This window comes from Panthera pardus, unplaced genomic scaffold, assembly GCF_024362965.1.
Source record: "Panthera pardus isolate Hobbes unplaced genomic scaffold, ASM2436296v1 HiC_scaffold_12, whole genome shotgun sequence".
NCBI lineage: Eukaryota > Metazoa > Chordata > Mammalia > Carnivora > Felidae > Panthera > Panthera pardus.
The window spans coordinates 9,949,754-9,962,433 of NW_026526677.1; the positions used below are offsets into that span (position 1 = coordinate 9,949,754).

Consider the following 12,680-nt stretch of genomic DNA (forward strand, 5'->3'; position numbering starts at 1 on the left):
CAGGGTCCTCAGCCTACTTGGCCTCCTGGCAGCATGGGACCGGGTGGGTCTCTCCCTCGCCCTCGACGCTCTCTCCCCCTCACCCCTGGACTGCTTCTCCCTCACTGGCAGCCTCCTGGGGCTCGTCCTCCGCCAGAGCAACGATCTTCCCGCCTTCTCGCTCACCACACCTGCTCCTGCTCTCCGGCACTGAACACCTCCTCCGAGCTACCGAACCGCCCGCCCTGCTCCCGGCCTCCAGACGCCCCCATCCAACCATGCCAGGTCCCAGTCCCCGATGGTCCACCCCCGCGTGCTCCCTGAATCCCCCACACCCAGCTGCTCTGTGCACAGTCCCAGACTTGGACCTGGCCTCGGGTCCTCCCCCCACCTCTCGTCCCACGGCCTGGCGGTCGGCACATCAGCTCGCCCTGCCTTCAGATTCAGAACGGACTCCAACCACCTTCCCTGGCGCCCACCCTTTCCACCATTATCTCTGGCTTGGAGTGTCGTGGCGGCCTCCCGACCGGTCTCCCTCTTCTACTCTTGTCCTCAGCATTCTCGATCGGAAGCCAGGGTGAGCCTCTGAGACATGAGTCAAGCCACATCATTTCACTCAAAACCTTACAGCGATGCCCTTCTTGTCTACTGTCAGAGCTGGAGTCCTTGCAAGGGTCAAGGGCGCTGCCCCATCAGGCCCTGGTTCTCTGGCTTGCGACCTCCGACTTCTCTCCGGCCCCACCGGCCTTCCTGACTGCCCTCAGATGCACTGGCCATATCTCATGACAGGACTTCTCACTTCCTTCAGACCTCTGCTCAAATGTATGTCACGGGGACGTCTACCCTGGACACCTCATCTAGCACAGCCAGGCCCCCCTGCCAGCGTTCCCCAGCCTGACGACACATCCGACTTTATTTTTCCCCAAAGCATCAATCTGCTCCATCGGGCTCTGGGTCCCTGTCTGTGTACTGTCTGTACCTCTCCACCAGGCGATGGCTCCACGGGGCAGGCTTTGCTCTGCTTGGTTTACCGCTGTGTCCCCAGCACCAGGCACACGGGGTAGGCATCCCCCTCAATGAGGGGCTGAGTGTCAGAGCCGGGCACCCTGCTAGGGAGTGCAGGGGCTCCTCAGGCCACCAGAGGGAGCCAGCACCCAGCCGACCAGCCCTGGAGCCCAGAGCGGACACAAGAGCGCGGTCTGCCAGCTGTCTTGAGATGACAGCTGGGATTTTATTAAGGAGCCTGAATTTCGGCAATGCTGGGAGGTTTGTCTTCACTCAAGCAGCATCTAAGGGATTGTTACATCCCGATGAGGAGTAGCCTCGCTAAGCAAACTCAGGGTCCGGCTGCATCTCGGAAGCTACCGGGCCTGGGGTGGGCGGCCACCTCAACCCACGCTGGGAGAGGCTCCCACCAACCGTAGGGCCAAGTGGGGGCCGGCCTGGGTCTGGGGGCCAGACTCCTGTTCTCAGGCAGCTGTCTCCTCTCTCTAACCCCGGTCAGCCCATGGCCACCGCAGCGTGGCCTTCAGGGACAGAGACCTGGGCTTGAACCCTTGGCCTTGAGGACCGTCTTCTCTCTCCCTGCAGCACCGGGGAGCGGAAAAACAGCAGCATCCCTCCTGCCTGCATATCTCCCCGAGTGCCCGGCCTGCCAGTGACTCCCTGGCTTCCGAAATACCTCATGCACAGGTGGGACAGACGCCGCCTGCACAAATGACGCTCCCACCCTGCCCATGAGTGACGGCGCAGGGCCTGTCAGAGCCCAGGTCCCGGGACTCCTGGTCTGGTGCTCATTTCAAGAAGCTTCTTAGGCAGCGGCAGGGACTCCCAGGGACGCTGGGAGGACCCGCTGTGGGAGGGGGCGTGGGGTGTGTGGTCCGCTCTGTGAGTCACTGGGGCGGGGGGGGATGGGGAGAACCAGGTCCCCAGGGCCACCCAGCCTTCTGGAAACAAAGGGCACCGCAGGAGAGGTGTGGCTGCCCCAAGGGCAGGGGTGTCACAGACAGAAGCTGCCGCCCAGCCTGCCAGCCTTTCGGGACCAGGGAGCCAGGGAGCTGTCCTCCTTCTGTCTGGGCCACACTGAGGGTGGACACACCGAGGACGGGGAAGGGCCCCTCCTGGAGCTGTGCCCTTCTCTGGTCCACTTAGGGAAGCACAGTCCACCAGGCCCCTGACGCGGGCTGCAGAAAATCCTTTCTTTCAGAGAGGCAGAGTACAGGACAGGAGCAGGAGGGAGCAAGATGTGGGCAGAGGGGAGTGGTTGAGAGAGGTAGAGACAGACACGGCAGGGGAAGGGAACCAGCAGTGCCAGAGGCTGGACAGCTATCGTTGAATCCTCTCAAAAGAGCTCCAGCATCCCCATTACACAGATAAAGAAACCGAGCCTTGCAGAGGTAGGGGGGTCGACTCGCCCAAGGCTGCGGGTGACAAAATCTGGATTCAGAGCAGATTTTGGAATCTGCGTGATTCCAAAGCCCACGCTCTTCCCTGCCTGGGGATAATGCGCGACTAGAAAGGTCGCGGCCCACAGGCAGGGTGGAGGAGAGGGAGGGCGGGTTGCAGACCACGGGGGAGGTGGGGCAGGGCAGCAGGCACAGTCTGTTCAGGGAGAGCGTCCCACAGGCTGGCCCAGCCGCGGGACCTCGGCTCCTCCGCACGCACTGGCCGGCCAGAAGGACAGGACGGGGTACTCACGAGCAGGACCGAGCCAGCTGGCAGAGGCCACAGGCAGGCTTCCGCATCAGGTACATGGGCCACCCGTAGGCGGCCAGAGCGAATAGCATGTAGTAGCAGACCTCTTTGTAGCGGAGCATCTCTTGCTGGAAGAGAGGAAGCGGAGTCAGTCACCCCTTGCCCTTTCCGCCTGCAGCCTCTGGGCCCAAGGGCTCCCCAGAAAGGAGGAGGGAGCGGTCCTGCCAGCCTCCCCGGGGGCTGTAGGCCCACCGGCTCCCACTGTGGAGGAGGGACCGCCCCTCTAGATGATAATTGCATTTCCCTAATTATCTTCGTGCAACCAGGGCACGAAGCCTCCTGGGGCCTGTCCTGCTGCTCCAGCCTCAGAATTAATGATTTGGGGACAGAAAAACACTCGCAGTGCTGGATCGATTTCCTTGCCCGTTTTTTCCGACAAGGGAAGAGAGGGGGAGGCAGGGTGGCATTCACCCCCGCCTCGGCAATCAGGCCTGGGAAGGGAGATTTAACCCCTTCCAGCTGGGGGTATCCAGGCCTTGAGCGGCAGGGCTGGCCCTGCAGGCCCTGGGTGACCGGAGAAGCCGTCAGCTGGCTCTCCCGGCCCTCGGGTTCCTGGTCTGCAAATCCGGGGAGACTCCAGTTTGACGCGTCAAATCACAGGCTCCCAGGGGACGTCTGGAGCAGATTGGGATCTCTCCAGAGAAAGGCGCCAGTGTGAAACCCGGTGTCTGAGGCCAGTGGCTATTGTCATCAGCCCGATGGGCTGGAAGGACACAGGAGGCACAGGTGTCCCAGCAAAGCGGCTTCCAGTGTCCCGGGTGTGCCAGGCACCGGAGGGCCCCTGCACTTAGAGGGAATTAGTCACCTTGTAAAAGTTAAAGAGGGTGATTAGTCATCTCGTGAAGTGAACTAGGTAGCTCCTTAATAAGGGCCCAGAGGGGTAGAACCATCCCTGGGCCAGCCCTGTCTGCTCTTTAGGAATGAGCTGAAGAAAGCAATCATCCTCCCTGGCTCTGGCTGGAGGGCGGGGCACGGGCAGGCTTTGCCAAGCAGCGGGCGGGGACCCCAGCACCTCAAGGCTCTGCTGCCTGCCTCTGCCCCTCCCCCTTCACATGGTGAGAGAGCCCAGGGCCGCCCCGGGGAAGCCCGGCTGGGCTGGGCACCTGCCGTGGGTGGGCTGTTTTCAGAGGGGATACGAACACCTACTTTGGGCGGTGGGGACAGACGGAGGCTTTTCTAGGGGATTTAGCTACAAGGGGTAAATCCTTTCTAGTAGGGTCCCAGACGAGACCTTGCGGGGAACTGGACTCCGGATGGCTCCTCTTCTCCCCACCGGAGTTCTGTGTGGAAGGTGGGCCCAGCACCATTACACACACAGGGACGGGCTCAGAGGGGATGGGGACACGCCCAAGGTCATAGCGACAGTGGCGGAGCTGACGCGTCCCTAAGTGGGTTTGCTCCTGAGGCTGCCGGCTGCAGTTTTAGCCCGGGGAACACAGGGCCCTTGAGGTATGGCGGGGGGCGGGGGGGGGGGGCAGGCGGGGGGCTCCCCTGGCCACAGGACCGGCCCCACCTTTACCTGTGACACACCGGATTTCTAGCCAAGATGCCCGAGGAGAGGTTCTGCTGCTCAAAAAAGCTTGAAACCAGCGGGTTACGTCCTGCTGTCTTTTATGACCACAGCAGCAGCGGCAAATAATAAAAGCAGCTCCCCCCCACCCCCACCCCGTGAAGCTCTTGATAACCTCAAGAGGCCAGGACCAAACGTTCTGAGTGTGGTTAAGCAGATTCCAGGGTTTTGTCCGGAGGACCAGCGTGATGGGGGTGGGGGTGGGGCTTCTCGGGATGAAGGGGTGCGTGAACCGAGGTGAGCGGCTGGCCGGAGAGCTGCAGGGGGACTCAGGGAGGAGCAGGTGCAGCCCGCTGTCGGGGCGGCTGGCAGGTGGTCTGCTCAGCTCATCCCAGCAGAGGGAGAGGGACCCGGGGGCAGGCAGGGTGGGGGGTGCTTCGGACTCACCGAGTTCTTGAGGTCGAGATACTTGGTGTTTCTGGTCACTGGCATCCCAGACAGGAAGGCCAAAATGTCATTGTTCGCCTGTAAAACCAGCGTGTAAAGGCGGCTGGCTGTCCCAGGTCCAGCTGCGTGACTGAGAAAGGGGGTCCGGGCCCGCCCGGCTCTCACTCTGCCTGCTTCCCAAGGGCCTCGATGCCCCCCAAGGGGGCGTGTGGTGGGGAGCTGGCGTCAGAGGGTGACCTCCGGAAACCTGGGGAGTGGCACCGGGACAGCAGGGAGATGCCGGGAGGAGGGCGGGCGCTCACCTCGTCCAGCACCGCGTTGCGTTTGGCCCGCTGCCGCTGCCGGAGCAGCACCAGACCCGCAATGATGTCGGACGGCACGATGTCGAGGTCTCGGAAAAACTCGGCGAAGAGGTAGGCGATTTCCGAGTAGGCATCCTGTGAGGTCCAGGGGGGTGGGAGGCAGGGGCAGGGGAGCGGGAGAGAGGGCGAGAGACGGGGCATGAATCCCCCAGGGCCGGGGCTCTGCTCTGGGCCCGGTGCAAGCTCGCCCCGGCACCTGCACGGCGCCAGCTGGGCCCAACCCCACGTGGCCCTCTGCAGCCGTGACCCCAGGGGCCCTAGCCTGGGCTCTGGGCCCCGCGGACCTGGCCAGAGCCGTCTGGGACAGCCACCGAACCTCGTCCGTCCTCCACCTCCCGGCCCTCTTCTGTCCTCAGAGCTCCTACGGCACTCACCATCACCGCCTACCACGCACAGATGCCAACGTGAGCCATTTCCTGTTCTTTCCCCAGTCACTAGGAATCAAGGCCTGCTCGGCCCGGCTTGTTCTCCTCCGCCTTTCTCTCTAGCAGAGAAGCCAAAACTGAGCTCCTGGCCGCTGCCTCTCCACGCTGAGTTTCTTCCCACCTCCCACCAGCTGTGACCTCGAACGGCCTCCTAAGGGCTGAGCCTCTGGGGTGTCAGGCCCCCTCCCCCAGCTGCCCACAGCTGCAGGCTCAGGGACCCTCACGATGTGCCTGGAGGAAGGTGCGACTCTGGGGTTCCCTGTAAGCCCGGTCCTCAGGCCGGCCCGAGCCCGGGCCAGGCGGCCACGCTGGTCGGCGCGCTCAGTGCCTTCCCTGCCTCAGTCGGAGGAGAAGTCTGGAAGCACCTCCCTAACCTCTTAGGGGAGGCTGTGATGGGAACACACTCGCGGCGAGTGGTTCTCTCTTGCTGGGTTTCTTTCACCCTTGAGTGCCTGGCACTTGTAAGGGAAGACAAATCAGGGGTTGCAAACTCAAAGGCCTAATGAGGCCAGACCGAGCCTGCTGCTTCTCAGCCCCCGGCTGACTGCGCCGCGAGCCAGGTCTAGAGATGCGACCCGTACGTAAACGCCCTGATTTTCAATGTTGGCACTCAGTTCCAACTTTCGGCAACACAGCAGAGTGACGGAGAGGCACCACCTCCAGGGACGGAGGGGGCTGGGGCTCTCTTATACCCGATTACTCATTCCACAGCTCACCAGGGACCGCTGGTGGGAAGGAGCCACTCGGGCCTCCGGCGGCTTCCATGGAGGGCACTTGCTGTCTGGCTCGGGGAGGAGTGGTCTCCTGACCTCACCGGCTCGGCCACTAACTAGCTGTGGGACGCTGAACAAGTCTGGGCCCTCTGGGCCTCAGCCGCCTGATCTGTAAAACGAGGAGGGGCCGCTAAATGGTGTCTAAGGGCCCTGCCAGCACTGGGGTGGGGAGGGGGGTACTCTGCCTCAAGGACCCCGGGGGCCCTGCCGCCCCACCAGGGGCCGCCCTCAGCTGACCGGGCCTTTCTTCCGTAGCGCCCGGCGCTGACTGGCCCGACCCCTCGGCTGCTCCGCGGAGCACAGGGTGTGGAGGCTGACTGGGTGCGACTGGGGCTCAGCACTTGACAGCTCTGAAGCATCTCCCAGAGTCACTTGTGTTCCCATGCTGTTCTTTGCTTTCAGGCCACCCTGGTTTTTCAGTACGTCCTCCCCAAACTAGGCTGTAAGTTCCAAAGGGGGTGGATGGAAGGTCTCGAAACCTTTCCGTCCCCTCGACAAAGCAGGGGACCGGCTGTTTCGCCTGCTGGAGGGAGTGCGGTCAGCGGATAACAGATCCTCGTGTGAGCAGGCTGTCACCTCGTTCTTGCTTAAAACCCGGCGGCGCCCGTCGACCAGCCCCGCCCCGCCTGGCTCTGCCACGGAGTGAGGGCTCCGGAGTGGCTGACAGCAGGATGTGAACCTGACGGGAGAGATTTCCCAGTACTTACTGACTGGGAGTCCTTCGTCCGAGTGCAGCAGAGGAACACTTTGAGCCGGCGCGACCAGCTGGTGGCCTGACCCTCCTCTAAGCGGTGCCTGCAGAGGGGGAGAGTTGGTATGTGTGAGGTCAGGGGACGGGACCGGAAGAGCCTAGGTCCAGATGGGATGGAAACAGGGCAGCCTGTTCCCAGGATCGCAGCAAAGGGCTCCCCGGCAGGAGGTCTAGGAGAGAACAGGCCTGGGCCTGGGGGCTTCAGAGGTGGGAGCCCAAACTGGGGACTGCTCGGGTATCCAACGGCGCAAACTATGAGCCCTGGGAGACAACAGCAGGGTGCTGGGCCTCTCAGCCTAGTCACTGTGAAACCCGGAGCAGACCTGTTGGACAGACTTACTTCCCCTTGGAAAGGATTTCCCTCCCTGTATTTGGGGGGAGTTTAAGGGCCAGATGAGGCTCTGTATTTCTCAACGCCTTGGCTCTGTTACATAAGAGGGGACAAGGGCCTCCACCTTTCATCTGCATGGCTGGCGCCTGTCTATTCCCACCACCCCCCACCCCGTCCCAATTTGTCTAGCTGCTCTGATGGGGAGTCAGGGTATCCAGGAGTCTGTACCCAAAGGCAGAGCAACCGGCCAATTATCCACTGGGCCCCTTCCAATTTCTGGGTGCCCCGAAATCGGGGTGTTTTGGGTGTGAATTTAAGAGCACCAACATTAAAGATGTCAGTTTCCAGATTGAGCAAGACAGGGCTGGTTTGCTTTTGTGACGTGTGCCCTCCCCCTCCCTCCAGCCCCTTCAGACCCTGATGCTTGGTGGTTAGTAGGGGTGGCCCCGAATGGCTGCAAGGCTCTTAGTATCCATCAGGAGTGACAGGCCAGGCCCTCCTTGCCGAGCCTGTTGGCTTCTCTCTGCAGCTAGGGGCTGCTTCCTGCAGCCCTGGCTCCGTAAGGCAGTGGGCCACAAGGAACAGGGAAAGCCACAGAGCTTTCTAGGGCTAGAGGAGGGGGTTAGGAAAGGGTGCGAAGGATAGAAGGGAATTGCCGCTTCTGGGATCTACCAGCTCTAAGGGACCTGGGCAGCCTTATGTCATAAACCAACATCCCACCTGCCAGGGGCTTGATGAAGGGACAGCATGCTGGCAAGCTGGGTTCCCAGAGCATCACATTCTTTAACTCTTTCTAATCTAATGGGCTTTTAAAGAGTATTTGCTGCTGGGCCTCTGGTTGACGGAAAGTGCTGACTATACACTTGACTGCACTACCCCTTAGGTCCACCAGGTGGCAGATGGAGCCAGTGACAGGTTTGGCCTCATGCATCAGTTAGGCTACTGGAGACCAACACCGGCAGAGAGACACTGAATCTGGATAGAAAGTTCATGGACCCAGCACCCCTCTGCCCCGGGGCTCACTAAAGTGAAGGGAGGGAAGACACCCCTGTGAAGATCCAAGGTCAAGGCTCCCAGGGAATAGCGCTGGGAATAATCTCTCTCCCAACCCCTACGAGATTTCCCTGGAAGGAGAGAGGGCCCGGGACTTAAACAGCTTCCTGACTTCCAGATGCTAAAATAACCTGTCAGTGTCGTTCTCCTGGAAGTGGAGAAAGGGCAGGCAGGCTTGAAAATGTCCTTGTTAAAAAAACTGTTGGCTTTCAGAGCTGAGGGAGGGCCAGCGGAGACCAGCCCGAGTGAGAGGTGGTCATATTAACCAAGCTGCAGCCTAGGCTGCCCTCCCGACCCCTGCGGAGAGCTGGAGAAGACGCAACAGGTTGGAGCCCCGAGCTCTGAGGCCTCTTGCCCCCACAGGGCCAGAAACCACAGGAAAACTTTCTAATTAAACCGACAGCCCCCAACTGCAAAGGCGTTGGCTTCCCTGGGCCCCCAGGGCAATTACCCAGAATCAGAGAGGGGAGATTTTTTTTTTCCCAGGGCCCCAGGAGCCCAGAAACCAGGTCGGGTGGGGGCGTGGGCTCTGAGCGCGAAAATGGGACGGGGTGGTGGTGGCCCACTGCACCGCCAGGGAAAACGGGCTCCAGGGCCTTGGCTCCGGGACCTGGTATTTTGGGCTGGGAGGTGGCCAGCCCAGGCGCGGGTGTGGCTCTGGCCGTTGAGCCGAGCTGACGTGGAGGGCCTGAGGGGAGCCCAGAGCGGAGGCGCAGGAGGGCGGGGTGGGGAGAGTCCCTGGGGGACCCGCGGCCCCGGCTGAGGGCTCCTGATTCCCCTGCCCTGCAGACGGAGTCGCCACGACCACTCTCATCAGCATGACCTGTGGCAAGTGACCTGTCCTCTCTGGGACTGACTCCTCCTCATCGATAGAATGGGTCTCCTAACAGCACCAGGGTTGGAGAATGACCCAGTGGACTGATGGTGCAAAAGGGGGTCCTCATAGAGCCTGGGTCATTAGTAGAGTCACCACGGGGCACCCTGGAAGCCCCCCTCCCCTCTCTTTTTCTTTCAGGAAACAGGAATCGCTATGACCCTCGATTCCCTCCCTCATTTCCTCTAACATGGCACAGCTTTCCCCTTTCTTTTAAACGCTGTGCAAAACTTACCTCCTCCAGGAAGCCTTCCTTGATTAACCTTCTCTAGGTCCCTTAATCGTAGAGGCAGCCTAGCCAAGTGGTTAGGAGCAAGGGCCCTAAAGCCAGATCTCCTAAAGCTTGAGCCTAGCTCCATCATATCCTGGCTGTGTCACTCAGGCAAGTCACACAACTTCTGTGTCCTAGCTCTGTCTGCGTTATAGGGGTGACCTCACAGAGCTGCTGTTAGTTAGCACACGTGATGCTTGGCTTGGGTTATGCATGCTTCGTGCTATTATGACCCTTGTGATTAGCAGCACTGAAGATGGGGGCACCTGGGCGGCTTGGTCATTTAAGTGAGCTTAAGTCGTTTAAATGTCTGGCTCTCAGCTTTGGCTCAGGTCACGGTAGCACAGTTCGTGAGCTCCAGCCCTGCATCGGGCTCTTGAGCCCTATGTGGGGCCTGCTTGGGCTTCTCTCTCTCCCTCTCTCTGCCCCACCCCTGCACGCATGCACATTCTTGTGCTCTCTCAAAATAAATGAAAACAGAAACAAGAAAAACAAAAAAGCACTGAAAACGAAGGCAATGGTAACAACGGTCCCATTTACCGAGCACGTACCAAGCGTGTGAGCACAGCATTAAGCACTTCCCGCTTATTTTATTTAAATCTCACAGCAGCCGTCGGAGGCAGGAGCTGTCATTATTCCCGCTTTACAGACCAAGAAACTGAGGCAGGGAGACGTTAAGACTTTGGCCAATGCCCGTGGCTCACACAGGCGGAGCCGCGGTTTGGGCGGCTCGGGGCCGGCTGTGCCCGCCTGTCCGCGCACCTGCTAGGGGGCCGCCCGCCCGCCCAGCCAACTGACCGGAGGTTGTAGGTCCGGAGGTTGCGCTGCCGCCTCTTGGTGGCTCTTAGCTTGACAAAGGTGCGGCCCGTGGGGTCGAAGACACAGAGGACGGTGATGCAGACGCTGAGGATGACCACCCAGTTGCAGACGACCATCCCTACGGGGCGGCGGTGGGAAACAAGGTGGGGAGGTGCTGGGGGGGACCTCCCTGGCTCGCCAGCTCTGGGGAAAGGGGCGCCGGAGCCTCCCTGTCACCGCCAGGCTCAGAAGCCCCCGGCCCCGGCCTCTGGTCACCTGGTTGTCCCCGTGATTGTCCCCGTGCCCCCCCGAGTCCCCCTGAGCCATGACCCCAAGGCCCACCCTTGGTTCAGAGCGGCCAGCTCTGTGGGTTTCTGGTGAGGCTGCGCCCCCCCGCCCCCCGCACACAACAGGTTCCTCTGAGGCGGGAGGGCAGACCGCAGGATAAAGGCCACCGCCATCCTGCCCAGTGTCCTCACGGAAACCCTTTGCCCTGGGAGGTGCCTGAGCTTCCTCTTCTCTAAGCTGACCCTGTCCCTTCCAACCCCCGGCGCGGGGGGGGGGGGGGGGGCGCTGGCTCACATACCGAGGGTGACGTTCTTGGCAGTGAGGTCGTTGCAGGAGGTGTAGTACTGAGTGAGCCAGACGATGCCCACGATGGCATAGATGAACTCGATCACCAGGATGGCTGCAAGGAGAGCAGGGTGCTGGCTGAAGGATGGCCAGGGTGGGCCTGCCAGGGAAGGGCCCCGGAACCTCCGCCCGGTCCCTCCTGCGGCAGGGCCACCAGCCTCGCGGCAGAGGGGGCCCACGGGGCACGGCGGTCCCGCCACCGTTCTGTCCCGCCACAGCGTGCCCACCACCTGTTCCAGCTTAAATGCCCAAGGGCCCCTGAGGTTCCCCCTCAGAGGGTGATCCCCCTGGAAAGGCGGAGGATGAAGTGGCATTTCTGTGTTCTTTCAGGATTTTAGAATTATGCCTGTGAACTCCGGTATCAGGCATATCTTGGCCAAGTTACCTAATTCCCTGGGCCTCCGTTTCCTCATCTGTAAAATGGAGTGATGACGTCTGCGTTACAGGACTGCGGAGAATTAGATGGGAGAGGGTTCACTCATAGAGACTGCTATTTCCCCAGGAGGAGGCTCCGGCCCTCAGGAGGGAGGAAGGAGGAACCCCAGCAGGCCGCTGCGGCTGCCCAGGCCGGGGGGTGTGGGGACGCGGGGCAGCGTTAGAGACCCCGGCTCCACAGGCAGCACCTGGGGCAGCTCAGACTCCAGGCTTTGGAGACAAACAACCTGGGTTCAAACCCCAGCTCTGACACACACACACACACTAGCCGTGTGACCTTGAAGGGAGCTAATTAGCCTCCCTGGGCCCCAGATTCCTCATCTGTAAAATGAGATCAAAAATGGCTCCTCCCTCACTTAGCAAGGGGAAGGGCTTAGCGCAGCTCACAGAAGCCCCAGAGAAGCGTTCACGAGGAAACACCGGGAACAGCAGCTGGAACCGAAGCCCAGAAAGAGAACACAGGCCGGCCCCCCAGGGAGCGAATCTGGGCCCCGGAGAGGCTTCCGGGGAAGGGGAGCGCTGCCTGGGGGAGGATTTCAAAGCAGCTGAAGAGACGCACTTGGCCTAGAACAGGGGCCAAAGAACTCTTTCAGTCAGGGCCAGAGTAAGTATCTTACACTTGCGGGTCCTATTCTCTGTCATGACTACTCAGCTCCGCTAGAGTCATGCAAAAGCAGCCATAGGGAGTGAGCGCGTAAACGAATGAGTGTGGCTGGGTTCCAATAAAACTATTTACAAAAACAGACGGCAGGCTGGATGTGGCCCTCAGGCCACCGTCCGCCCACCCCCCTGGTCCAGAACGTAAGCCCAGTAAGCCTGCTGGCTCGCCACTGGACCCTGGTGCTGGCCCAGGGCCTGGCCCATCGCGTGTGCCCACCAGATGTTGGCTGGATGAATGACGGAGCGTGAGAGGAGGGCGGAGGTGGGGGTGGTCCGGAGCCGCCCCCACCCGAGGCGGGTGGCCCTTACCCAGGCGCACGTAGAGCACGTACTGCATGGATTCGCGGGGCTCTGTGTAGAGGATGCCCCCGCGCATGCTCAGCCAGATGATGGCCATCTCGGCGATCATGCAGCTCAGCAGGATGCCTAGGTAGCCGCGGCCGTGGTCCACCAGGTTCAGGGAGCAGGCCTCGTTGGGGTTGTAGACCAGGCCGAAGAGCACCACAGACAGGATCACAAACCTGGGGAAACGCGCACGTGAGAGGGGGCCAGGCCGCGCGGGCACCTCCCGAGCTCCCTGGCCAGCCAGGACTCAGCGGCTGGAGGGCTCCACGGCTTCAGGCT

At 61.3% G+C, this 12,680-nt stretch overlaps 1 protein-coding gene across 1 annotated transcript in view; it reads right to left on the bottom strand.

Moving 5' to 3' along the window:
- The window catches only part of DAGLA (diacylglycerol lipase alpha), a 62,711-nt gene that overhangs the window by 11,877 nt on the left and 38,154 nt on the right, over positions 1 to 12,680 (bottom strand). Inside the window, exons 3-9 of the mRNA XM_053899639.1 lie at positions 12,366 to 12,577; positions 10,915 to 11,016; positions 10,329 to 10,467; positions 6,958 to 7,045; positions 4,993 to 5,127; positions 4,691 to 4,768; positions 2,677 to 2,801 (exon numbers count right to left, since the gene is read on the bottom strand). Coding sequence (XP_053755614.1) covers positions 2,677 to 2,801; positions 4,691 to 4,768; positions 4,993 to 5,127; positions 6,958 to 7,045; positions 10,329 to 10,467; positions 10,915 to 11,016; positions 12,366 to 12,577 — 879 coding nt within the window. The remainder of the gene's footprint in view (positions 1 to 2,676; positions 2,802 to 4,690; positions 4,769 to 4,992; positions 5,128 to 6,957; positions 7,046 to 10,328; positions 10,468 to 10,914; positions 11,017 to 12,365; positions 12,578 to 12,680) is intronic.